The sequence below is a fragment of the Anopheles coustani genome, chromosome 3 (assembly GCF_943734705.1).
Source record: "Anopheles coustani chromosome 3, idAnoCousDA_361_x.2, whole genome shotgun sequence".
NCBI classification, from domain to species: Eukaryota; Metazoa; Arthropoda; class Insecta; order Diptera; family Culicidae; genus Anopheles; species Anopheles coustani.
The window spans coordinates 97,155,201-97,182,504 of NC_071288.1; the positions used below are offsets into that span (position 1 = coordinate 97,155,201).

Sequence of the window (27,304 nt, forward strand, 5' to 3'; positions counted from 1 at the left end):
CCAAAGTTCGTACAGATTGCTTTGGGTTGGTGTTGAACTATCTATCAACAAAGAATGGGAAATATCGGTGTTGTTTCGAAGGTTGTAACCTTGGGTGGCAAATTTCGGTAGCCATATGTTAGTATAGCGATCACCCTTTTCATTATAGATTCACAGCCGTGTGAACATCGACCGTTTTGCGTTTGTTAAATATGTTTCACGGAGTAACATTTTCAAAATACTTTGTTTTGAACAAGAAATTACAAATAAGCCTTAACTTTTCCTAAGTTCATATAATGGTAGAACAAAACTGCTATCCCATTGGCAGCTGAAACATTTGAATACCGCCATCCTTTGCAGCATCAAGTGGTGACCATCTGTTTCAGATAAACTCAGGATGAAAAACGACAACGTTTCGTTTCGCAAACGGACGATGTGGTGTTAAAAATAAGCCAAACGCTTCCTGATGTGTGTGTCAATGAACGGCTTACTTGCAAAATATTTTCGAATGAAATATTTATAACTTTTGCTTGTTTTATACAGAATGCAATTCATTCCTACCTGTCAACAGGCAAAATAGTGAAAGAAAGTGAAAAAGCAAGCAAAGTTGCTCTCATCACATTCCTGATCCCAAACGATGGGTCATTGGCACGATAACTGTCCGAACTGGTTTAGCCGGTTGTATAAACATATCAACATCGCTGTAAATATTTGCAGTCATCCATTCAAAACATACAAATGGTAGAATAAAATGTATGGCTCATTTATGTTTTCTCGACCCTTCGCGTGACCTTTGTATGATAAATCAAAATATAGCCTGTTGAATTCATCAATTTATGTCTATTTTTCAATTTTATTACATTTTCGGCATTTCAACTAAATGGAGACGCCTAGTATTTTATCAACACGTCTCCACTATTGTTGTCTTTGTTTTTTGTGTATGCTGTATGTTCATAATGAGTTGCGAATTTGAGAATCAACAGAATAAAAAACATAAACACACGAATTTATAACACAACAATCATTTTATTCATTCCTGCTTCCTGCATTCCTGGAAGTCTTGTGGACGGAAGCTGTTACTAAGATCCAAATCCCTTCGAATTGCAGTCGAATCTATTGTGTAAAGTTTCGTCATATTGATACAGTCTAGATACCGTAGCGGTCCGCGACAGCCGAGCAGTTAGACAATCAGCCCAAGAGCGCCGGGACGCATCACCTCGACGGCATGGGTTCGAATCTCAACCGAGACCGGACCCTCCCCTGTACGAAGAGGACTGACTATCCACGTACACCAAAGGGAAAAAGTCTCGTAAGCCCTTAACGGGGCAGGCATGACCAACAAGGTCGTTACGCCAAGCAAAAGAAGAAGTTACGATTACAATATGTTAATTTATATACATTGCTGTATGACTGTTAAAAAGCATTCAAAATATGTTTATATCGATTCTTCAACCACATGTTCGATGGAGGCGCCTTGTGTTTTATCCATCCGAAACGTTGCTGTAATTTTGTCATCATAAAGGAGGTGGAATGAAATTTCAATGCATTGATGTACCTTTACTTCATAAATACAACTTCGATGATTACAATAACATAAAACTTCGATGACGTATAATAACAGTTATATAAAAAGGCTTTTAAACTAGCATTTGTTGCTGCATATTTTGAAAGATTCTTAGTTGCTTCAAGCCTTAAGACAGTTGTACACAAATATTGATCGAAAAATTACTTGCTAGGTAAGTAGAACTGTGAAGACAATAAACGATTCTTGGACCGTTATAAATATAACAAGAGAGTGTTTTCTGTCCATTCGCTTTAGACTCTATGTGTGCGTGCACAGCTATTTCCAAAAAAGGTGTTGGACACGTAGTCCGTATAAATAAAAATACAGGGATTCGTTTGAACTGCATTGGAAGAGTAATCATATTACAGAAATAGCTGCCCGGTTGCAAAGTTTACTCGAAAAACAAAAAAAGGATGAAGAAAAATACAAAAGAAATTAAGACGAGAATATAAACCGAGTTCTATCTTGCGAAAAATATTAACAATTCGCATTAAAATTAATAATTTTCAACTTAGTCACTACGCAACATGTGAGGGATTGATCCCCCGTTGGGGACATTGGTGTGATAATAATTAAAATTCGAGCCGTTTAGAGGAGATAATGGAAAGCTTTTTTTGAAGGATAAAATGCGAGCCCTGAAGAGAATTGGGTAACGTTGTATTTCGAGCGATGCGTGCGACTTGCTTACGAGTAGAGCGTTTTTTCGACCCATTCGTCCATGCTAAATGTTGCCTGGTTTGAGCCGTCGGTGTCGCGTTCCCGGAAGATTTCTATACAAAGGTGGAAGAATAATAGCGAATGAGGTACAACGAACATGCATTCCAGTATCCTTTGGAAATGCTGTTTATTGAACTTACCGATCATCGTCTTGATCTTTACGGCACACATGATAAAGTCATCGAATGGAATCGTTCCACTGCGCGAACCATACCGATGTACTAGCGCGTTCAGTATACGATTATTCAGATGATAGCCAGCGGAGTTTAGAGCCTCGCGCAACTGGAACGCGCTCAACCGGCCGGAGCCCTCGGTGTCGTACAGCTTAAAGACGGCCTTCCACTTGGCGATGTCGGTCAGCAATGTCTGGAACTCGTCGAAACCGAGCTTACCGGTATGGTCTACGTCCAACATGGCAACCATTGCCCGGCAAACGTCTTTCGAAAAGCCTTCCGAGGAAATGTTATCTGTATAAAGCATTGGGATGGGAGAAAAGGAGGAAAAGAAGAAGACATTCATCAATATTGGCTAAGCAGATGGGTTACGATACAAGGTACGGAAAGCTAAGGGAATCAATCAGGGAAAACAAAACCGACTATGGTTCATTAATTTCCGTTTCAGTAGCAGTAAACTCTCGTCTGATGATGACTGCAAAAGTGAAACATATAATCGCCTTGCAGATCGCTGTAAGAAAGACTAATCAAATATTATGTTGAATATATAAATTTATCTAAACACTTCCTTCCAATGGTTGACACATCGAATAAAATAAAGCTTATTAACGAACAAATCACACGTTTGTGGGATGGAGAATCATCGTGAGGAACTATTATGAAATAAATTTTGCTGTGTGTAGAGGGTTCAAATTTGGCAGGAATTCTTTTACTAACTATTTTTTGAAAAAGTAAAACATGCTGGTATAATCCATATTAATTCTGCCGGGAAAGATGCTTACGTCCATTTTCATCCAATTTCCAACTTTCTCCCTAGGTCAATAAATTATAGCGGATTTATTTAGGGAACGTTTTTAACAGCAAAAAACAAAGCACCAGTGATGCCGCATAATGCTGCCTGAAATGTTTACCACAAACCTCCATCCAATCTATCGTTTAGCAGCTTGTAGCTTTGGTGTAAGCATCTTGAACGGGGCACAACAAATCAGCGTGTGATAAATCTATCTACAATGGAGCGGGGGAACTAGGGGTGGATGGAATCGGTAAACGAACTATGTTACCTTCAGGCGAGGCAGTTGAAGTTGCGTAAACTAATGCCCACGCAGGAAGCGATATGTTTGAACCGGTGAAACTGTACGATAGTGCGACGATCCTAACCCGACACGTGGCATTGGCAGACGAAAGAGGGGAAAGGAAAATAACCATGGAGGAAATAACCAAGAGATTTGTAGGGGTGGTGAGACAAATGTTTGCGGTCCACCACAAAAACGTTACAGAATCTTGTTAAGATTACTCATATTATAAAAAGATGAATATTTCATCTCAGAGAGTAGTTTCATTAGAAGCTCATGATGAAACATTATCCAAGAAATATTGCCAACAACCATACATTTTTTTAAACGGTTGGTAAACCTCTACACAACTTTACCAAAATAATTCTTTTCATACATTTCATACATAACAAACAGTGTTGCAAAATAATTAAAATTGCTCTTATGTGACGAGTTAAATGAGTACAGCGTTGATATAAATATGTCATAATCTGAAGCTCTGCAACGAAGCCACACACAGAAAGCAAACAACATCCCACACGAAGCAGTAGTGACACATAACAGAATTCTAAGGTTTTTTGTTTTACCCGTGAATAAAAGTCAGCCAGCAGGATTTTATACTGCGCTAATTAATGATGGAAATATGCAAAACGCGAACGCGAAGCATCGCAAAAATTTAGACAAAGCAACGATAACCGTTGACCTCATGTTGACATTCATAATCTACAACCTGTTTTTTAAATCTTCCCATATAAGCAAGTTTTTTGGAAAGCAATAAAAAAGGCTAGGCATGGCTAGAACAAGAAAACCGTGTCTTCCAATCTCGCAAAACGACCTGCGATAGAAGATGATTCTCGCGAAACGACCTGCGATAGAAGATGATTGACCCTCGGTGCGATGTCGCAAACCAGAGAACACAAATGTAGAGCTCGACTCCACCGGGCCGTGAAGAAAAAAAGGATCACCAAAACTAATACAAAGGCAGAAGGTAGTTACTCTCACCGTGCAGCGGCTGGTTCGGTAGGATTTGACTTTCGAGATTAGCTGGCCCCCCAGGACGTGGGCCACCACCGCCACCACTGCCATCGCCGTCACTCGCACCTAAGACGCCTTTGCAGCACATGTTCAGCAGCATACTGAGCAGATCCTCGAGTCCGCCTCCAGCGCCCGGGCCTCCGGCCCCACCGACGTCGGCATTTTGTTGCGATGCGTACGCCTGCCGTTGATTCAGCCCATTTAGTGAAGACGTTTTCGGTAGATCTACGGTCCAGCAGAGACCGACAACAGGGTACGAGGACAGTGGTGTCGATTACACATCGAACAGGTTTTTGCAACGTTTGCAGGTTGTGTGTTCCGATTCAGATGAAACAATAACGTCAGAGATGACAGAGAGATGGTTTTGTGTGGGGATTATGTTGTGGTTGGGTGGGAGAAGTGATGAAAGGGGAGTTGAATTGTATAAGTAGGTTTTGTAGTTCGAGACATGAACATATGTTAGTGTAGATTGCATTCCGATTGAAGAAGTTTTTTAAATAGAAATGTAAAAGTAAGAGGTGAAAATAGCGATTAGTAAGAATAAAAGAGTGGGAACGGTAAATGTAAGATTATGAAACGATGCAAATCAGAAAGATGATGAGGAAAAGAAACAAAAGTCATAATATGATATAAAGACTGAATAAAGACAGAATATACTAGGTACAGCTATATGTATGAACTTCTACGTTAATAAATTCGCTTTCTATGAACCAGATTTCTTAACCTACTTGGTCTAACTTAATTTTTCATTTCATCTAATTTGTGACTGCTGAATCCATGTGCAATACAACCTTTTCAAAACGTTGTTTTAAACAAATTTAAAATTGTTGTACGTATGGCACCTTATATGGTAAATGTTGATTCTTTGGGGTATACTGAAACATTATGTTCTACTAATATGATATTACGAAACTCTATCTAATGAAAACTAAATCTAACTAAATCTAACATTTATTTTTAAAGAACTAAAACATTGATTTCTAATGACAAATTCCAATGTTATTGTGTAATAAATTTGTGTTAACGCATGTGATACATTTGAGGGATGTCAAACATTTTTAGTACATTTTCCTTACAATAAGCAACGGCTTATTCGACACAAAACCCTATGACACACACGGTTTGGTTACATGTTAATCGTATAGGACACGCACATTTTGACAGGACACAACATGTTTAATTGCTCGCTATTCATTCAGTGTAAGTTATTTACGATCTCTTATGAGTATCTTTTTGTTCCACATAATATAGTTTCTCAATAAGAAAACTGTCTCCATGAATCTGTCTCCAACACTCTTTCGTACCCTTAAATGTTATATATAGACGGTGTAAAAGTAACAACATAGTTCTACAGGAGAAAGAGATAAAGAAGAAATCCGGCCCAAAATCTAGAGACCCAGGACCCTGGTCAAAAGACCCAGGAAGACTTACCGTCACGGAAAGAATGATCAAGAATGCGCTTCAGTTCGACCCAATCGACTTCACCGTCTTCACCAGCCACGTCTAGGAACAGACGCTCCATGGCCTGTCGCTGCGGTGACGGTTGGGTGAAGCCGGGATCTTCTGGCGCGATCTACAAATAGAATTAGAAAAGTAACGGGTAAGTTTCCATTCAATGTTATTCTCTTGTAGACTAGTTCTAATGATCTGAAACTTACTCGATCGTCGATGTCACCAACTCCAACATGCTCGTCGTTTTCTTCCATTCCGTTGGCAGTTTCGGAGAACACACGAATAATAAACTCGCCTTCTTCATTTGGCTCGAACGTGGAAGGCACGATGACGTACGTGCCAGGAGGAAGCTTGAACCGACAGCTTACTTCGCGCAAATTAATGAATGCTGGTGACCGCGCGGCTGAGGCGTTGTATTTGAAGAAATTCATCTTCAGTGGCTTCTGCGCCAGATCGCGATCCGTCACGCGGTACACAGCGAACCCGATCGTAAGGCACTCGACGCCCATGTTGCGTCGCGATCGACGGTTTTTCTGCAACAAAGCAATGATTACCGTGCAGTTGCCTTCCTCGTCATCCTCATCGGGATCGTCTAGTCGGATAACGTACTGGGGGTTGTGCCAGAACGTGTCGAGGTAATTACGGCATCCACCGGCCGTACTACCGATGGCCCATTCACCCTCGAACATAGACATCTCCCAGCGAATCTTTCCACGATTCAGTAGATCGTCGCTCAGTGAGTCCGGGCTCAAGTTACAAATCTCCATGCGATCGAAGTAGCGTGTAAAATCTCGGTACGACATCCAGAACTCGCCGTCGTGGTCAAAGTTAAGCCCGAGCTCTTGCTTCTGCTCGTCCGGAATGTAGCGCCATTCTGGTGACTTATCGCTCCACGGTCCATTCCATTCGGCTTCGTTGCCCCACGGGTTACGCAGACGGATGAGAGGAATCTTGCCCGATCGACCAGGCGTCTCGATGTCCACAAGCTGAATCTTGGTGATGGAGTACGCGTGGCCTCGAATAAGACCCTCGGACGTTTCTGCCTCTAGCACGTGAGGGTCCGCCTCAATGCTGCATCCAAACATCGAATTGCGCTTGAAGCCTTTCTCGATAATCTCGTACAGATTCGGTGGGGTTTGATCTTTCAGGTCGTACATCTCGGCAACACCACCCGTAAAGTCTTCCATGGCCTCGCAAGTTGTACCACCACGAAGCGATTCATACGAACCATGAAGCTTCGCGTATGCCTTCTCCAACAAGGCGCTCCAGAATTCGTTCTGCTCCGACGATCGCATGTAGATCAGCTGCCCGCGGTACGTCGGCAGACGATCGTCGATAACGACATCCACCCACTTGCCGTACTGCCAGAAGCGGAAATGAAACACCCCGGCATATTCGTCCTCGAAGCTGTTATCCTCGGGCACCACGCGTAGGAACATCTTTTGATCCTGCGTCAAATTGGCGCACGCGGCCAACAGCCAGCAATCGCCAAGCTCACCCTGTTGTACGTCGAACCGCGAGAAACCCTCCACAAAGAACTCTGGATTGTCGCAAATTTCGTGCGGCCGGAGCCACTCGTAGTGCCGATCCGGACGCTTGGAGTACATGAGCGAGGCGGACGACGCCGGGAACTCGGGATCTTCAAACAGTGTTCCATTCTCAAGGCACTGTTGACGGATTTGATAGAAATCTTGCACGTCGTACCCGGATCGACCACCGCTGCTGCGTTCACCGAGCAAAAATAAAACAAAGTAAAATCAATTAACAAATTTAAAATCGATTGCAAAAAAAAAGTGAAACTCATATCGAATCGACTTTTAAAGCACCCTATACACGAATGAATTTTTACGCCCCGGTGATAACTGGGGTAAACGGCGACAATGAACAGGACAGTGCGGATGGGGTGTTTTTCGGTGCTGGAAAAAGTCTCGCTGACGATGGTGATGATATGAGGAGAACGGATGTCCGGTATGCCGCATTGTGACAAACTGCCGATGTGTTAACGGACTAGGGCAATACGTGTGCAGTTGGCCTCTAACAAGCCATAGCAGGAGCGCAATGGATAGGAACGTTTAACATGACTTCGGGCGGTTTTATGTACGTCCTGCAGAGAATTCATCAGTATCCAGCAGCGCACTAAAAGGTCTACATTTCATGGGAAGGCCATTTCGCAATAAAAAGGATTTCGATCACAGAAAGAGAATTAGTACGAGGTTTCTATCGAGCCAATGTTGCACCCAGATTCGCCACTATAGTCGTGAAATCACACTTTTACCACTTACATGGTGTAACTGAACTCACCTCAGCCGACACATCTTTGAACCTATTTCGTCGCCGTTGAGCGTGGCGACCCAAACGTGGTAATAACTCGGAAACATTCAATATACGTCCCACGTCAATTTCGGAATCATCCTTCTTTTCATGAATAATACTGTGACCATTCTTTTTAGTCAGTTTTCCATTTGGTTTGAACAGTACGTCCAATGATGGTGCCACACACTCTTGACGGCTAATGACTGCAATTTGGCAGGTTTTATCACCCGTTTGTTCCATCATGTTAGCGATGGCTCGTTGACGTCTACCCAAACCGATGCAAACGACTTTTTAATCGCGATAATTCAGGCAACAAAGAAGTAAGATTATGTAGAAAAATGATTCCCTCAAAGAAATCAACCAAAGTGATAGTAAACCTTATTTATCGTTGGCTGTAACGATACTGCTCGGGGACAGCAGACTTTCCAAATGCCAATCCTTTAGATCGTCCGACAAGTTCCGTAACGAGACTGTTTTACCCGTTCCGTTCCCATACCCTAGGCCAGTCTTTCAAGGCTTTTATCGTGTGCAACAATCGATAAGGACTGATGGGTTGCATGCTTTTGTTTCACGCCGCCTTTTAACTCTCCTGTGAGGTGATCCGAATGTTTTTTTTTCTTTGCCTTACAGACATAAGAAAGTAGAACTAAAACCAATTAAAAAACTTGGCTACATAATTGCTAGTTTTGCCAAGATAAACGGGGATTTCATAAAACAGATTCACAACATATCCAACCTGCACATGATTCAAACTAATCGATTACATTACAATTGCTTTAAGGAAAACCGAACAATTACTCCATTATTGATCTATTTAAATCTGGTTTTCTTTGGGAATATTGAGAAAATAAAATAAAACATTTGCATGTTATTTCTCTAATTAACCGACGAGAAATGAACGTGCTAATGTCCTTAACACAAACAATTCTGAAAAACATAGCAAGGAGAAGTTTGTTTTAAATTCCCTTCAACCTGACAAACGATTGCATCGGTTGCACACCAGTTTTGATTGGATTTATGAAGGACGTTCTCGGTATCCCTGGGTTACGCGTGCGGGTTGTTTGGATCGTGCAAAATTGCTGCAACAAACTATGCAATATGGAATGTGCACTATGCGATTCGCTTGCATCGGAATGCAATGATGGATTCGACCGTTCGTTTGTTCGTTCTTTTTCCTCTGGCGAGAGTATTCTATGACGACTGGGAAACTGGTTTGAAGGCTACTGTGAGTAGATGTAGATGCTAATTTGTACCAATTCTCGGGAGGTTTTGTAAACAACCATCGCTAGGCGTGTGTCGTTGCTTCATGCTTGAACGCCGTTATTATCATTTCACCATCACCATCGTCCGTTTGGTCGTTTCTAACATTTGGTACTGTTTGCGTTGATCTTCTCAAACGGTTTCATTGTGGTCGTGGAGTAGCAGATCGTAACAATTTATGCGCCAATGAACCTGACATTGAACTGATGAAACGTTTTGCGGCTCTTTGTTTAGTATGATAGTATTAAGTTCAACGTTGGTTTGCTTCGACGCTAAATCTTCTTCAGATGCAGGAAGAAACCACTTACCACTTTCATGTTCTTTATGCTCGGCAGGAAGCGTTTGGTGTCCGTCTCCTTCTTCACGAACATCTCGTTAATAACGCTACCGATGTACTCGGTGGCCGCGCTACTGATGGCCTGACCTGCAGCATCGAACAGCTGCTTGCCGGCCCCACTCAAGAGGCCCTGTTGGAAATTTTTCGAAGTTGTAAGTAGATCCTTATTTTTAACCAATCATAGTGACCAACGATCATTTATACCTTTAGCTCATCCATCGTCGCTTTTAAGTCGTCGGTTTGTTGGATAAGTATTCAGTACCTTAAGGGCTGAAAGCGCTGTTGTGAACGCCTGGTGAATAATCAAATGTTATGATATTCCTACCCGTCCCGAACAACTGCTCTAATATGTCATGGGTGTATTTTAATTGCAATAAGGTGGTATCAATAGAATTGCTGGTCTTTAATTATCACATATCGCAAATATCATTTTTCAATTTTTATCAATATCAAAACCTAAAGAACTGGTCGCGTGCGAGGAACGCGACCCATTTTGCGAAAGATAAGCGATAACAGTGAAGTGCCGTGGGAATTTTAAGTACATTCGTTATCTCATCAAATATTTGGCCCTATCAAATACATGATTATTACAAATACCAAGCAATATTGGTACAATTAAAAGTAACAATCAAAATATCAAATATATATTTATCTTATTCAAGACTGGTTTTATTCCAGTACTGCTCAAATGAGTAATCCATTTCAAGCGAGTGTAATTATAACGTGTGACTCGAACTGAGTTTGACTCACCGCTGAACATCACACCCTTGTTGATTTCTGTTCAACCCAGTGTATGTTGTGGACCGGGTTTTATCCGCTTAAAAAGAAAAAGATCCAGTTAAGTGCGTTACTGCTCCATCCAAATTTGATGGAGAAATGTTTTCTAGAAAAATAAAATCGTTATAACCTTGACTCCCCCACGATGGAAATGATTGCGCGCATGTGTTCACGTGGTGGTTGGTGGAGGTAGTGACTTCCGTTTACAGTGCGGGTGCAATCATTGGGACCATGTTTCTCGCAGGAACATGTAAAAACACTCCACAATCGGGCCCAAATTACACGAAACGAAATCATTCACCAATACCAGGACATACATTTTATGCTTGCGAGTAGCAAAATTCGTGGAACAGCGTCAACAACGCTACGAGAACATCGCGACAAACTTCCTTCGGTGTTTGTGTTACCATATCTTAGATCTTTCCGCCAGGGATGACTAAAAATAAATTTAATTTTTAAAGATACATCAAGAGACACACGGTGTGTTTTTAGCAAGAATGAGTACGATCGTTTTGGTAATCTTTGGCAAAAAATGAATTGATTCTACACGCGGAAAGAGATTTTACGACTGTACATGTTTTCAGGTATACGGTTGTGCCAGTTGGACAAAAAATTTCACTGTACATGCTAATGACAGTGGTTTGTTTACATGATCCACTTTCGCAAGGGCTGTTGGCGATAAGAATGGTGCCTGCTCATTGTAACGATTTATGCCATCATCGGAAATCGTTGGATTCAGTCCAACAACATTCCACCGCATCTTGCCTGGTTGCAGTACGGCGCACGATGACATCATCTTTCGCAAGGGGATGAGATTCTCACTAGAGCCAGTGCTACATGCCTTGCTTATATCGAGAACGTCGCCAGATCGACCGGGGCCAGATTGTGAAAATTATTCGATTTCTTAGCATTTACCACACGTAGCACTTTGACAAACACCCATAACACACAAGAACTGATTGCAAAGACGAGTTTCGACGCGTTACCTGAACTAGGACGTACTTAAATTCAGAAATATTCACGCACTACACCTCATCCAAATGGAATCGAATCACTTTTTGAGGCACAGACCTGCGGCTTTCGAAACGCTACTCTACGACGGAATGGCAGACGGAACAACTGTCAAACGGGTATGTTTTGATGCGAGACAGCCCCGGCTGAGTGCCCTGAGTCCATGGGACACAACGAGAGACGCAATGCGGTAGGTCGGGGAGAGGAACAGTGGGATTTGACCGAAATAGCAAATTTATCCGTAACTTTTTAGTCCTTCGACAGATTTTTACAAATGACCCATCAAATTAAAGGCCTTTATGAGACAAATACTCCATTTTGCTAAAAAAAAAACAGGGGTTTCCTTCGAATTTCGTCTTTAAGGAAATTAACTCAGTAGAAGAGAGACAGAAAGAATAAGAGACAACTATATCACTATACACGGTGCACGCTCGAAAGAATGAGAAAACTACTCATTCCCCGAGTGAGATAACAAGAACCTTGATTTTATGAGTTACCTGGAGCATGTTCGCAGAACATGCATAGCAGAATCAAAACAAACTAAACTCGGATTGTATTAATTGTATGTTTTTCAGTAAAAACGGCGGTGTAATAACATTTACAACTGGTTTTAGTTTAATGGTGCGTTGTACGTAAGTACAGTTATTGCTCATAGCTACATCCACTTCTGATGAAATGTGCCAAACCTTCCTTAACATAGAGAACATTGTTTTGATGCACTGCGGTGTTTTGATTCGTTTTTGTATCGTTCGCTGCAGTTGATATTAAAAATAGCACGCCCGACGTAGTGTATAATTATTTTCAACAAAAAGCATCGCCACGAATTTTAATTGTAAATGCAAAAGTGAGTGGCGAATTTTGCAGTGGAAAGTTGAAGCGTTTGGTGGTAAAAATAGAAACTTCCAAGACTCCATCACGGAGCAACTGCTGCGGTTGGAATGGCTGCCTGATTTACACACGTCTCAATGGGCAACATATTCACTCCCTTGAGCTCTTTATTTATTTCCGTTCAGAGAAGACAAAGAAGTTGTTTCTGGCGAAAATTTGATGGTGTTTAAAAAAATCCACGACAGCTGTTTTCAAATAACAAGCCAAATGTTTTTCACTTAAAAAGTCGATTCGAGAGAGATTTAAATTGAACCGTTCTAAGTTCTAAGAAACTACTTACCGGAGAAAACATTCCTTCTGCAATCGGAATACTTATAGCTTGGAACGGAAATTCCTGGCAGGTTGGCACCGGTTCTTCCGCTCCTGCAGAATAATTGCCCTGCAGGAAAGCCTCCGGAACCGGCGGCGGCAGATTTGGCATCGAATAGTCCGACGGAGTGCCAAAGGCAGCGAAGCCCATCGTCGGATAAGGTAGGTTCGGGGTGGCTGATGGATAGCCTCCTCCTTCCGATGGCAGCGGCGGCATGACGTTGGGATTGAATCCGTAGGAAAGCGATTGACCGGAGATGGACGGATTGAGGCTGGAGTAACCCGATGAGGCCGGTGATGGTACGGTCGGCCATTGAGAGGCTGGTGGTGATTGGTTAAAGGCAGCCGGATTTATCCATCCTAGCCCATTGGCATTCCAATTTTTTGGATAGTAATAGTTCTGGTTGTAGTAAGCCATATTTTTGCAGCTAAACTATGCTTGCGGTATGCAGAACGGTAAGATTCCTTTTAAGGGCTTACAAAATAAACACGCGCGCGGGACGAACGACCGAACCGAGGCTGTTTCCGTAGCCTTCAAAACGCAATCGATACGCACACAAGCATACAAATACACGTGATACGACACACGACCGCGTTCCAACTTCGAAGGGCGCCGAAAAAGAAATGCAGTGAAAATTCACACTAAACAGATGGTTTCGCTGCGTAGTACGTACTGTTTAGCACGGAGTTATTTTTACATCGGATCACTAATCGGAGCCGTGCAAAACGTCGTAACTGATAGCCCTTTCGAGCTGTGAGTAATTTTCAATCCACCGAAAATAAACCACTCTTTCGCCCGCAATTGGCCACGGCACGCTTAGTGGTGATAGCAATTGCTTTTGTTTTCGTTTTCTAATACTTTTCCGACTCTCTGTTTTTGTAATTAGTCATCGGTCAGATGCGTACGTTGGCAACTGGGGGATTGCTTTGGCACTCGCGCGGTCTCGCCGGACTGCAAATTACCCGACTAGAATTCGCGACGATACTGAACGCGGATCGGCGGACGCTTCGAGTGTAACCTTCAAGTAAATGCCGTCGTGTGGAGCACGCAGCATCGGCTCCACTAGGAGTGCCACTGAGTGCTCAGTGTTGAGATGCTCCCTCCTTCCTCCACTATCTTATACTTCCCGCGCCAAGGGCCGCTAAAAGCGTGGACCCTGAAAAAACCCACCGGATCGCAAAAGGTAACGCCAAGGTATTCGTCACCGTTTTGTTGTAGGGGAATTGTCAAACTGCCGGCTACCACCATGTTTTCTGGCAGGTTATCGTGGTTTAGGATATTTTTAAATCTTTTTCCGTACATATACTACGTCATGGTGGTTCATTATACCGTACACCTACGCGGGGGAAGTTGAATGGATCGGGGTTTAAGAGGCAGCTTTTTCCCATTTGAAATTCCATACGTCGATACATGAAAACAGGTTTAGGTTGTGGTGTAAAAACCCCGAAATGCGATGACCATGGAATAGTTGTAACACGCATTTTTCGGTAACCCTGACGAAACCGTTCACATAGATAAGGAGAAAAAGAGAATAGATGGCCAGTCATACATATGAAAATGTCATAAACATATTTGAAAACGTACTCTATATTCATTCAAAACTAGCCAAACCCGCCTTCCAACGATTCGTACGAACCGTGGAGCTTAGCATACGCTTTTTCTTGCACCAACTTGCACAAAAAGCTCTGGAACAGAGGCAAGACTGACGCACGAGGCTCAAACCAACAGTCGCCTAGCTTTCCCTGCCGAACATAAATAAACAAGTAAAAACTACAACTCACATTGTTTGTCATTATTTGTTTATTAATCAGATTATGATAAGTTTCCTTACAACGTTCTTCATGATGAGTTTTGCTTGTTCTGGATGGGTCACTGTGTAATGAATGTGCGATTGTTTCTTTGGGATTAGAAAGGTATGTGTAGTTTGGCGTAACATGTCTCCGCTGCTTCGCGTGATGCATCTGTTCAATTCGAATTTTCGCTTGTTCAATCTGCAGCAGTTTTTTTTTTCACATTGTTGCAGAGTTTTGCACCGGCATGCACCGTGTGGATTCTGTTTAGATGGGAGTTTCTTGTAATTTTGTGTATGCTTCGCCTTGCGCCTAGCCGTTTCATCATGGTCATACCCTCTCTTTACCTAACACTCAGTCCATTTCCAATTTGTGGTAATTATGTTTCGTTTTTCTATCTTGGTATTCTTTTTTATTTACCTTTTTTTCTCTTTTATACATAAATATCAATAAATAAATAACATTTATATTTATTTTCGTTTCACCATAATACCTTTCTCTTATTCACGAACCCGATTTTTCAAAATCATCTTGTACCAACCCCAAAGCAGATTTGTTTTTTCACTCGAGACGATCTGTGTTTGCAACAATGCTCACAAGCAACATTTTCTTGGGGAGGGAAAACATCCTTAACTTGCACAATCACGAGGTCTATAGATAAGGTTCTATGTGTTTGGGTTTTCCTTCTGGCGAAGAAAACACTGATCTAGCCTCAAGTTCTTTTAGGATTAGTCCATTAAATGGTTTCTTGTTTTGGCTAGATGTATCTGTTAAATATTATGTTCCTCGCTCGAGTGCGCCGCTTCTTTGTTACGTTCCACTAATCTTTTTTATGTACACATAGTAATTAAAGCATTTGTCACTTCCACTTGGATCCGTTTTGGTTTTTTTATTTAACATTTTCTAGTCACCCACACCGGTGAACTTTGCTGATTTGTTTTACACGAAAGGTTAGTTTTATATTTTCTTACATTCAAATCTAGTTCATGTTGTTATTTTATTTACCGTATCAATTCTCAATGGTGCTCAATGGCTCTATCGTTAGGATACCTTGTTAGTGTTCTCTCTTGGGTTGTGTTTTTCTCTTCTTCTTGTATTACTTCGTGTACCACTTCTTGTCTCGTGTTCATCTCCTGAACGACAACATTCTTTCTAGCGTACCTCTGTTCTGTATATTTATAAAAATAAATAGAAGGGTACTTTTTATGCGTATATGTTTAAGTCTATGTATGTATGTTGGCCGGCCTGACCAAGATGGCGATGCAATGCTCCCTACTCGTTATTGCAAAACCTGTTTATCTCGTCTAGCTCCTTAATATTTCTCATTTGTTTGGTTTGCTAAAATCATCGAAATGACACTTCAGTTGCCGACTTTGTCTGCTTTATAAGGAGCCTAAGACGGGCTTCCCATTACTAATTATTTATCACGATGATAAATTTTATAACGCACATATCCATCGAACCACGACGAATTCAACGTTGAATTAAAGTCATCAGTGTGGTTGCTTTTACTTCTTCTAGGAAAAATTTACTATGGTACTATAACGAAAGAATAATATAATTTTACTCGAAGAGTGTCAAGAAATAAATAAACACCAACATGGCTAGGCTCGCCAACGACGAGCTTCGACGCTTTGTTGAAAGCCCTACGACAAACCTATATTTGGTATCTTCTTTCTTGGAGTAACGACCGTTTTTGGTCATGCCTGTTCCATTAAGGGCTTAATAGACTTTTTACCTATGTGTACGTGGGTAATTAGCCCGCTCGTACAGCCGAGGGTACGGTCTCAGTTGGGACTTGAACCCATGCTGATGAGGGAGTGCTTTGGCACTCGTGGGACGATTTTCTAATCAGCGAATTGCTCGGCTGCCTCGGACCCCCTCGTGTAGGGGCGTAATACATATATATTATTATATGTATACATTCTTCACTATGAATAAGATTTGCTTATTCTGTGTAACGTTATTTTCTTGTTGACTGTTATAGCTTAAATACAAAAAAAGCATCCTGTCCTAAAGCAAGTTTTTTAGGCGAATGGCCACATGTTCAATTGATTAATAATCGTCATCTGTTTTTCTTGTATACCTGTTCGAAATTTCTCATACAGACGCGTTCAACAAGACTGGCCAACAACATAAAGATGGTAACGCTAATCACATTCATAAGGTTTTTTTAGCTTGTCGTAATTTAACTCACTTTAAACTAGTTGGGCTTGACTTTCATTTTATTCCTTTTTATTTCGGTCACGACTTGTCGCGTTGTAACACTTAACACACATACACACATTCATCTTTCCGTACATTAATGGTTGAAGATCGTATCATAAATTCTCATTAGATTTACTTGGTATGCAATACAAAACGGCTATCTTCATCCTTCACATTGCTGGCCAAGCCTGATTTCTGTTCGTACCATTTACCGGTCAGCCATTAATGCTATCCCGGGACACCAAGCAATTTGACACCACTGTGAAGTGATGTCGATCGAGATGTCGATTTACAAACTGATTATCCTGTACAATTCTATGAAATTAAACTTCAACGTTCAGGTGTGTACAAAGTTGTGCTTTTTGTCATTTAGTTATTACTACATATCTTACTTTCCATTTATACGGGGCTACTGTTTTGACCTTCTTCCCTATCGCTTGCTTTATTGAGCCCTCTTTCTGTATTTGTTTCCTTTCACCATTCTTGTGAGCAAGCATTTTTTCTTTTGGCATCAGAGAATTCGTGTCATTTTGCTAGCAAAACGGGTATGTAACCCGCTTGCTAGCTATGTTATTATTAAACTATAGTTTATTTATTTTTTCTTCTGTACTCAGACTTCAGACCTATAGTTATGGGTTTTAAGCGACATGACAAAATGTGGAACGTAAGTTGGTGTGTTGGTTTCCAGCAGGTGTTGTATCCCCGAATAGAATAAAATTAAACATAATTCTGAAAATTTCATTTTCACTTCGTTCACGAACAAAAATTTTGAGTTTGGACTCAATTAGTATCGATCTTTCAGTGTGTATTATGAAATACTATTCAATACATCTGCTTCGTCTCAAAAAGCTCATTACGATAACGGCATTGGAATACTCGACCATGAAATTACTATTCACAAATAATTTTTATCGTTCTCGTTTGTTTTCCTTTTAATGTTGCAATCTCACTAACCTGTTACACTTTTTTTCCGATCAAAAACAAAACTTTTACCATTCACAGCTGCGTTCAGCATTAAATTCCTAATCTCGATTCCGAACAAAAAAACGCTTGAAGCTGAGCATTCTTGTTTCTTAACGAACGGTATTCACGGTAAAAACTTTTTAGATATTCAGTATTTTTATCAATAAAACACGAACATACCACTGAAATTATCACAACCTTATGGTGTAAAAACGTTGTGGTATAAGGTGAAATTGTTTTATTTACTGAAACATATAAACTCGTTAGTTTTTGCTTCAAAAGTACAACTAAATTAGATTGAAAGTAAAACTGCATGCTCAAAATGCACAAAAATGCATAAAATGCGATAGATTTTCTTATCCTTCCCTATGAATCTGTGGCGTGTTACGATAATTGAACCCGCCCACATTAAACCCATTATTTGGTTGAATCTTGGATCAAATTATCTTCGTTTGGTGTAAATCTGTCGTTGTTGAACATTTGGGAAAAATCTTCTTCCCTACCTAAGCAAACTTTTGGGCTTCAAAACATTCCTACACTTCTTCGGTTGAAATTTTCCTTCTATGTTCTATGGGTGTTCTTCAGATGAAATGTTCTAAATAGCAGCCACCTACAGTTGTAGGGTACTAGTCGTCTCATCTTTGCTGCATACAATTACACCAGTGAATGTAACATCAATTCGAATAGTATTTTTACATTTTATTCCTACTGCGTACTAGCATGACGATTTGGCTTGTAGTTTTATCCAATTTGAAACTTTTTCACACTTGTTCCAATTTTTCTTGTTCACTAAATCTTGTGTCGACGTGCGTCTAAGCGCTTTGAATTACTCAGTTGCAATTACTTCTTGTTACTGTACTTGGCATTTCATTTGTTCTTGTCCAATCCAAACTGTTCGTTACCATACGTGTGTTTCGCATATTGTTTTATGTACATACTATGTATTTGTATATATTTTCTCTGATTTTTATATATAAATATATATAAGTTTATATGTATAATATTGACTTTCGTTACGAAATACTTTTTCAAATTAGTGATCAATTGTCCACCAATGATAGTTTGTGGGATTCATTGTTATCCTTTTGTTTTTTGTTCCTGGTATGCTTATTGTGTACCGTGTTCGTTTGCTGCATGTTCACCATACGACACCATTGGTTTTCATTTCTTATTTTTTCAACTTTTCCTTATTTTTGAATCAGGCTAGGCAATTATAAAACACAGATTCAAACGAGTACTTTCCAACAGACGCAAATGAGTAGTCCCTCGCTCATCTCTTTCCCATTCCTACTCCATGCACCTCTCTAGCAGCTAATCTCGGAATGGTTCTCGGGGCTGATGTACCGTTCGCTGAATGTTTGGATCGTGAAAGGTGCCGCCTGTCTCGAAGGGTCTGGTCCGATCCCCGAACCCTTGTCCCCGCTGCCCGTACCATTGCCACCGTGATGTACGTGGTGTCCATTGGTTCCGTTTCCGGTTCCGTTAACGCCGCCGTTTCCGGTTGGGCCGTTGGCGTACGCTGCGCAGGTGATAACGATTCCGCCACCTACTCCAGCAACACCCCCTCCACCGCCCAGTTTGTCCACGATCACGCCATGATCACCATGATGGTTGTTGTTGTTGTTGTTAGTATGGCTGGTGTTGTTGTTGTTGTTGTTGTTGTTGTTATTGTTGTTGTGATTGTGACCGTTGGAGTGGTTCATGCGAATATTGGCATACGACGTACCGACGACCACGTGATTCTGCTGCATGCTGAGTGCCGCCGGGTCGAGCGTTATTGGAGGCGGAATACTGCTTAGAAGTTTGGCCGTCTCCATCGGTGACTCGACAAGCGGGGATCCGTGACTGTGACCGTTTCCGTTCGTTAATCCTACTACGGAGGGCCCGTTCGCGGAGGGTCGGTCTGGCGCTACTTCCCCGATGGGATTGCCGAAGGAGATGGGTGGCTGGATGGCGGTTGGCGTTTGTTGTGGAGTATCCAGAGAGATGAGCTTGTCCGCTACTTCTGGCATTGGTAGCGGGATCTGAGCGGCCGAGGAAAGGGTAGTCGCTTCAACCGACTCCATGGTGGGTGGAGGAGGAAGAGGGACACCGGCTGCTGGGCACGCCTGACCAGGATGCTTCCGAATGAATGACGTTTCCCAGCAGGCTCCATCGGTGACTGTCGTGAGGGGAGCTTGCTGAGGCCCGTGGCCTGTGATCATACCGCCAGCTCCCGTAACCACCGTGCCATTCATCAGCCTCGGAGATACGGTCTTTGGAGGGGTACACGTCATGAGCGTGTCCGGGATAGTGACACCAGTGGCCTCGCTGAGCAGCCGTTCTGCGACTGACCGCGGTCCAGGCAGTGGAATCAGATAGTCGGAGGAGTTTGGCACCTGCAAACAAAAGTCGTCGTTTCCGGGAGGACGCATGATCGTCGTGTCGCGTTCGTTCGAGGGCGGGCGGAAGAAACTGGGAAGCGGCGCGTTCATGACTTCCGGATCTTGTGTGCAAGTCGTGAGTCGCTCGAGAAGGTTCGAGAATGAAGGTCGCTCCTCGGGTGTCGGGTTCCAGCAGTCGGCCATGATGCGATACACTGCCATGGGACATCCCTGGGGCGCATCCAGTCGGCCACCACCCGTCACGAGCTGCATCACATCCCGGTTCGGCAGGCCTGTGTAAGGCATCAGCCCCAAGCTAAACACCTCCCATAATAGCACACCGAACGACCAGACGTCAGTCTTCGAGGTAAAGATTCCATCGAGAAACGCCTCCGGTGGCATCCACTTGATTGGGAGCATCGCCTTGCCACCCTTGCGGTAGTAGTCGGACCGATAGATGTCACGGGCCATGCCGAAGTCGGCGATTTTAACCACACGACCTGGCCCTTTACTGCTCAGCAAACAGTTGCGGGCAGCGATATCGCGGTGGATAAACCGCTTGCTCTCCATGTACCGGCAACCCTTTGCCACGTCAAGAGCACAGAAGATCAGGTCCTTCATAGTGAGTGGAGATGGACGTTCCTGTTACAACCCAGGGAGAAATTGAGTAATGTGTCGTTATTTGCCCAAACAACCATCATCTGAGCCGATTCACTTACTGGTTTATTACGACCTTCACGGAGAAAGTTCTTTAGGTCTCCGCCAGCCAAAAGCTCTAGCACAATGAACCTGTGGTGGAATTATGGCACGGTAATTAATCACGGAATATATACTTCTGCCTTCCACAACCTTACCTTGGATGCCTGTCAAAGCAGACTCCGATGAGATGGACAATGTTGGGATGATTAAACTTCGCCATGATTGCTGCTTCCATCAGAAAGTCCGACTCTGCCTGCCCGGTCGACATCTCCGGGAGTGTTTTCACTGCCACCGGCATCTCCACAGCGTCACCATCTCGGTGGCGATACAGTCCTTGATATACCTCACCGAAAGCACCCTGCCCGAGCGCTCTAAAGGAAAACGAAAACGAGATGGATTAAAGTAATTGTCTTTGGAAAACGTAGCAAGCCTCATGTCCTTACTTCACCAGCCGTAAACTTTCACGTGCCACCTGTGGCAGACTCTTGACGTCCACGTTGCCGTTCAGTATACCGTCACAACCATAGTTCGGATTGAAGTTGGTCAGCGCCGAATCGTCGGCGGTGCTGCGCAGTCGGCTAAGCTGTAGGTCCTGCTCGAGCAGCATTTTGTGGCGTATAGCGGCCTGACGCTTGCGCTGGTAGCGATTATCTGTAGAGTGGATATACCTTCATTAGCCAAATCGTCAACAACGGCACCGCAGCTACATTACTTACATAGTATAAGAATAAGACTGGCTAGTGCGGCACAAAGTACGAGCACAACAACGACAAAGAACATGATTAGGTACTTCATTTCCACGGTCTCGGTGGGCACTGCATTGCCGGAAAAGTAGCGACATAAACATACACAGAAATGTAGGAGAAACGATGGACCAATAGCGAGAGTATAAGAACGAGAGAGAAATTAGAGAAATTACATTCAAACAACATGGTTCTTAGTTGGTAAATAATACACCACTTACATTCACATGCAGTATAGTTGTCTGGCTTCAAGGTCCAACCATCCGGACAGATACATCCAACGGTGGCCCGGTACTCGTCCAGGGCCACACAACGATAATCACATCCACAGCCTTGTATCGCCGGGATGATAAGCACTGCCCCGTGGCCACTGTTGGCGCCAGAGTACTCCATGGACAACTCCGGAACGTTCCGTTTGGACGCCATAAAGGATGAGCCTCCTTCACCATTGGTCGAGTTGATCATCGTATCACCTCCGGAATAACCACCACCGCCACCTCCTGTGTCGCAACCGCCACCACCACCACCAAAGCCTCCTTGCCCGTGCGTGCCACGAGGTATGTAACATGGAAGACCACCACGGCCGCCCTCCAGCAAGGAGGCCCCGTACCGAGGATCGAGTGCCATATCCATTTGGGCTCGCCATCCTCCTCCCGGACCAGCTGGCCGGGGTGATTCACCATGTGCCGTACCAGATACGTCTTTCTTGAACGTGAGGAACTTTTTTCCGTGTTGAACATCCTCGTCGAGGTACCGTCCAACGCCAAGACCACCTCCTCCACCAGCTACAAGCAGCGGAACTGCAGTGTTTGCCGAATTCAGCTATAGTACGCGAGAAATGTGTGCGGTTAGCGTAATTAATCATAATATTCAGAGCTCTATGACTTTCCACTTACCAGAAACACATACGTTCCCCCACCGCCACCTCCTGCACCCTCCTCTATGATGGTATTCTTCACCTGCTGCGTTTTAGAGTGCATCCAAGTCTCGACGAGCTGCTTGTTGCGCATCTCGCACGATTCGTCTCGGTAACCCATTGATTTTATACACGCATGTTCGCCGCTCTGACCGACGAGAATGTAAATTTCCTCGTCCTTGTGAAGTTCCAGTACGCTCAGTACCATGGCACCGCGCGACGATCCTACACCGCCAGAACCAAGCCCACCACCGGCGCCCTTGGCTATAATGCTGTAGAAAAGACAAGTTCCGCATAAATTTAGCAATGTCCATTGCAGCAATTTGAGATACATACGTATAGTAACCTTCGTTGGGGACCTTCCACGCTTGAATACCCTTGAACGGGTGACTGTCGATCACGTGTACTGCACTGGCAGCTTCCGTGTTGTTGTAGGAAGATGAACAATCTGTAGGTGTAGGGCCTTGTTGTCCTTTAGCGCCACATGTATTGAGCTCGATGACTGCAAACAAAGAAAGCAAAACAATGCTGCTTAGATATCATGTACAAATACGTATTTCAGCCTTTGTTCTTACATGACTTTCCGACAAAGTCTTTATGAGGCTGCTTGACTCCGCCTATTCGTGGATCCCAGTAGTTGTAGCCCTGCAGATGTTCCGCTGGTATGTTGAGCCCGAAGCACTCTGGGCTAAGCGAAAAGTCGTCGATGGCAACATCGGAGAAGATCCGCATTCCCATCCGTGCCTCAAACTGCAGATAGTACTTGGTGGTGATGTTCGGCAGGATGATGTCCACTCGCACCCAGTCTTCACCAAGATTCTTGGAGCTCCACCACAGCGTGGTGGTGAAGTTTTCCTTCTCTCGTATCTCAACGCTAGACAGATTGATACTGCCCGGATTCATGCCGTATTGATGCACATAAAAGCGTACCTGGTTTATTGTACAGTAAAAAAGAAAAAAAAACAACCGATTAGATGAAATACACTGCATTCGGAGTGCAAACTGCTCCGGTACTTACCACACAAGAGTTTCTATACGGCGAACTTGCATTTGTGTGGACCAGTGGTGGAGGATTGAAAACGACACTGTTCATGATGGCGTTGCTGGCCAATCCAACTAACGTCTTCTTTTCACTGTCATTCGCATGCTGATTCATATTGACAAGCATGTAGTAACCCGTGATGTTCGAGCTCTCGTGCGTGTGGTCCATATCAGGGCCCGTTTTCTCTGTTGGCGTTGGTCCAGAGTGACGTGCCCAGGATAGTATGACATTCCCATAGTTTTGCCAACCGCACCAACCTGTCTCAAAGTCACAGCGGCCACCAAACGGTATTTTGTCTAATGGATCAAGATAGCAATATGAATTTTAATGATATTATCAAAATATACCGTCAATATATTACCGCAATTTAACGATTCATCCTCGCTCTCGTCACAGTCCACCGTGATGTCACAAATTTTTGGTGTTTTGATGCACATCGGTACCTTAATTTGAAAAGGAAAGTTAGGTTTGGGTCCATCACTTATGAAATAACTTCTACCTTATTCACTGGACATTGCACTTGTGAGTAGCTGCAATTGTTAGTGCTGATCGAATCGGGGAAACAGTTGACCATCCGCAAGTTGTCGATGCTTACGTGACCTCTCGCGTGTCCACCCAGTTTGTTTGGGACTATCTCGAACAGTACTTTGAACTCCTTCGAGATACGATCGATGCGGAACGTGTTCATCTGCCACCGACGCAAATCGTTGCCCATAATTTCCGCCGGTACCCAGCTAGACTCCTGATTGCCGACCGTTTCGATCACGATCCGGATACTTCCATAGTGCATCGAGCTCTGATGAGTGAACACCTCCAGAAAGCAGTTTTCCTTTGTCGCACCAAACTCGGGTGAGGTTAGGATCTGCGGAGGACTGTCTTTTGTCAGCCGCAAGTGCAGAAAGTGTCCATTGGCGTTCTGAGCCGGATCGGCACTCGGTCCTGGCATTAGACCAGTTCGGTTGGACTCGGTCAGATTAATGCCTGTTACCACTTGGAAGCTTTGCTGGTCGTTCTCATCCCACGTCCAGGCGCAGTCTGTTTCGAAATTACATTTCATGCCTAAGATTTCGTCCATCTCCGATCCTTGTTCTGCCAGATTATTGTGATATCGCTATCAATCGAAAGGAAACCATTAATATATGACACATTGAGCAAAATAGGTTTTCATCGGATCATTATCATATGTAACGTATTACTTTGGAATCATCAGTGCTTCGTATCCACTAATGTTGCTTATCAAAGTGATTTTAATTGGAAAATCTTTGGTTTGTTCAGTTTTCTTTGTCTGCGATCAGTAATAGCGTGGATCAAACATGTAAGAGATCTATCGACAACATGATCAGTATGAGCATGTTTATCCCTTCAATCGACACGTCTAAAATGGGACCAGAAATGTGAGGAAAATCTATTTGAGCTTGTGGTGGATACAAAATTAGCCGTGCCAAAGGTTCGAAGGGTAGATGTTGAACAATAACCAATCGGAGAGTTGGAAGAACGGAACAGACAGATGATTGAGGTGTGATTTACACCGTATGAACGATTAATTATTCCAGCAACTTTATTACTACCTCTCCCAGTGTTTTTGGAGCTTTGACGAGGCTTGAAGCTATGTAAGTTTTAAGAGTTCTCCATACTTACCTCCTCGTTGTATCTCTGACGCAATTTTTGCATTGGATCGTCACCCTGCCGGCTGTAGGATGAACCTGGCGGATAGTAGGATGAACCTGGTGGCCCCGGTGACTCCATGACGATTCCCAAACCTCGTCCCGGATCGGACCGGCCACGAGTGCCGGTCGCATTCCGTGCACCGAAACTCCCACTACTTCCGCTCCCACCAGCTCCCATAGCACCGCGATCCCCTCCGCCACCGTATTCTCGCCCAAACGTATTCGCTTGCCCGTGGTTCACAACCTGGCCTCGGCGGTGCGTCGTAGAGCCGTACGAGATGGGCTCCGACTCGAGCCCATTCATATTTGTCGATATTTTGCTGAGTTTCTTAATTTCAGCCAGCGCCGAAGTCTTGCGGTTGCGCCCAGGTCGTCCCGGATTGAACTGACGTCGGGATGCGTCGGTTGTTTTCGAGCTCGTCGAGGCCGGCGTCGGGAAGTATGGGTTGATCAGTCGCGTGCCAGGCTGCCGAGATCCGATCGGTGCCCCATCGTGGCCTCCGTTTCGACTTGCGCCGGAATTGATCTCGTTTGGCTGTGGATGTCCAGCGAAACCTCCACCAGCTCCACCGGTACCGCCGACATGCGCGTCATGGTGCTCATGGTCCCCGTAATGATCATGATTGCCCTCGTGCTCGTGCCCGTGTTCATGCTCGTGCTCATCCTCGTGCTCGTGCTCGTGCTCGTGCTCGTGCTCGAGCTCGTGCTCAGGATCATCTCCTTCCACACTGACATCCTCGAACGATCCGTCCACGCCGGCAACGGAAGCAGGGAGGACGGAGCGAGGTGGTTCGGTAGAGGTTGTGCTGGTCGTTTGAACCGGATGGACGTTGATGACACCAGACGAGTTGTGGGCCGCACCAAAGGTCAAGTTCGAGTTTCCGAGCGGACGTTGTGATTGCACCGGATCCAGGTGCAAACAGATGGCCAGAAACGTGGCTACCGCTAACACTGACCAGGTAGGCAGTGGCCGACTGCTCCCCTTTGGTCCTGTAAGCGCTTTCATCCTCTGACCCACCAGAAGTCGACACCGCCCTCCAATTTCACTGTGCCGCAGATTGGTGGTTCTACCGATTTGCATTTTGTTAGTACGTTTTTCTTCCTCTATTACCCCTAAGTTATGCAACTTGAAATTGTTTGCCATATCCTTAGTTGATTAGTTCACGAAACGATTTCACATTTTCCATTAAACCACTTGAACTGGTCGGAGCATGCTTGCTCAGCAAGGCAACATTCTTCACCTTCGCCTCGCCGTGTCCACGTTGCTCCATTCTGATCGACAAGCCGCAGGTTTCACCTCCCTTCAACTGTCGACTGTTTTTCGAAGCAACTAGTTTTTCACCTCTGCGTCAAGAGGTGAAAGCGCTTCTATGAAATTATGTACTGCCCAATAGCTCATAATTTTCCTTCTCTCATTTTCCCAGCTCACGATCTCGCTCTCTCTTTCTTTCTCTTCTTTTGCCCCTAAACGCCGCGCCTTGGCTTTCCATAGACACGCTGCCATCCTTGCTCGGGTGGGCTGCGTACTTTTGTACACGCTGAGAGCGCAGCATCCACAATCACTCGCCTTCGCCCGCACTGATCAAGTTATTCGACGTAGAGGACAGAAACGAATGGCACTTGCCGTTACAGATTAGGCTGTCGGTAGTTCCGGTAGCTTTCGGTAGGCATAAGAAACGCCGGATTACGAACAACGGAAAACTTTGTATTCTCCGAAATTTTCGCAACTCAGTTTACACTTCACAAGCGAACGAGCAAACACTCGCCTACTCACGCCGCACTGTTACGACATCTACGTTTCTCACACACGTTCGCTCTTCCCTTTTCCCGTTACACACACGCACACCAGGTAGCCCTTCATTTTTCCGCGACGAAATACCGCGTAATAGGAGCGTTTTCGGCACGGGAAAGCTTTTCACGTACATTATTATTCCACTCTTCCTTAGCTTATTTTCTATCCAGTGATTACACCAGGCAGGAGTGTAAAGTGGAATTGGTTCTCTTTATCACTCGTCCACTTTTTAGTACAATTTTGGGCTGCTAGG

At 43.9% G+C, this 27,304-nt stretch overlaps 2 protein-coding genes across 2 annotated transcripts; both read right to left on the bottom strand.

The window, feature by feature from the left end:
* Positions 1 to 1,521: 1,521 nt before the first annotated feature.
* On the bottom strand, positions 1,522 to 10,101 carry LOC131260563 (calpain-A-like). The gene is made up of 7 exons (XM_058262324.1): positions 10,087 to 10,101; positions 9,856 to 10,012; positions 6,155 to 7,710; positions 5,952 to 6,093; positions 4,488 to 4,745; positions 2,401 to 2,727; positions 1,522 to 2,313 (listed from the first exon to the last, which is right to left on the bottom strand). The coding sequence occupies exons 1-7, from the start codon at positions 10,099 to 10,101 to the stop codon at positions 2,228 to 2,230; spliced, it is 2,541 nt and encodes an 846-aa protein (XP_058118307.1). The 3' UTR covers positions 1,522 to 2,227.
* Positions 10,102 to 14,666: 4,565 nt separating this feature from the next.
* On the bottom strand, positions 14,667 to 27,304 carry LOC131271339 (tyrosine-protein kinase receptor). Its single transcript, XM_058272737.1, has 13 exons — positions 25,231 to 27,304; positions 24,092 to 24,703; positions 23,954 to 24,035; positions 23,569 to 23,888; positions 23,126 to 23,480; positions 22,887 to 23,052; positions 22,531 to 22,822; positions 21,856 to 22,456; positions 21,608 to 21,706; positions 21,335 to 21,542; positions 21,047 to 21,262; positions 20,912 to 20,981; positions 14,667 to 20,834 (listed from the first exon to the last, which is right to left on the bottom strand). The coding sequence occupies exons 1-13, from the start codon at positions 26,401 to 26,403 to the stop codon at positions 19,134 to 19,136; spliced, it is 5,895 nt and encodes a 1,964-aa protein (XP_058128720.1). The 5' UTR covers positions 26,404 to 27,304; the 3' UTR covers positions 14,667 to 19,133.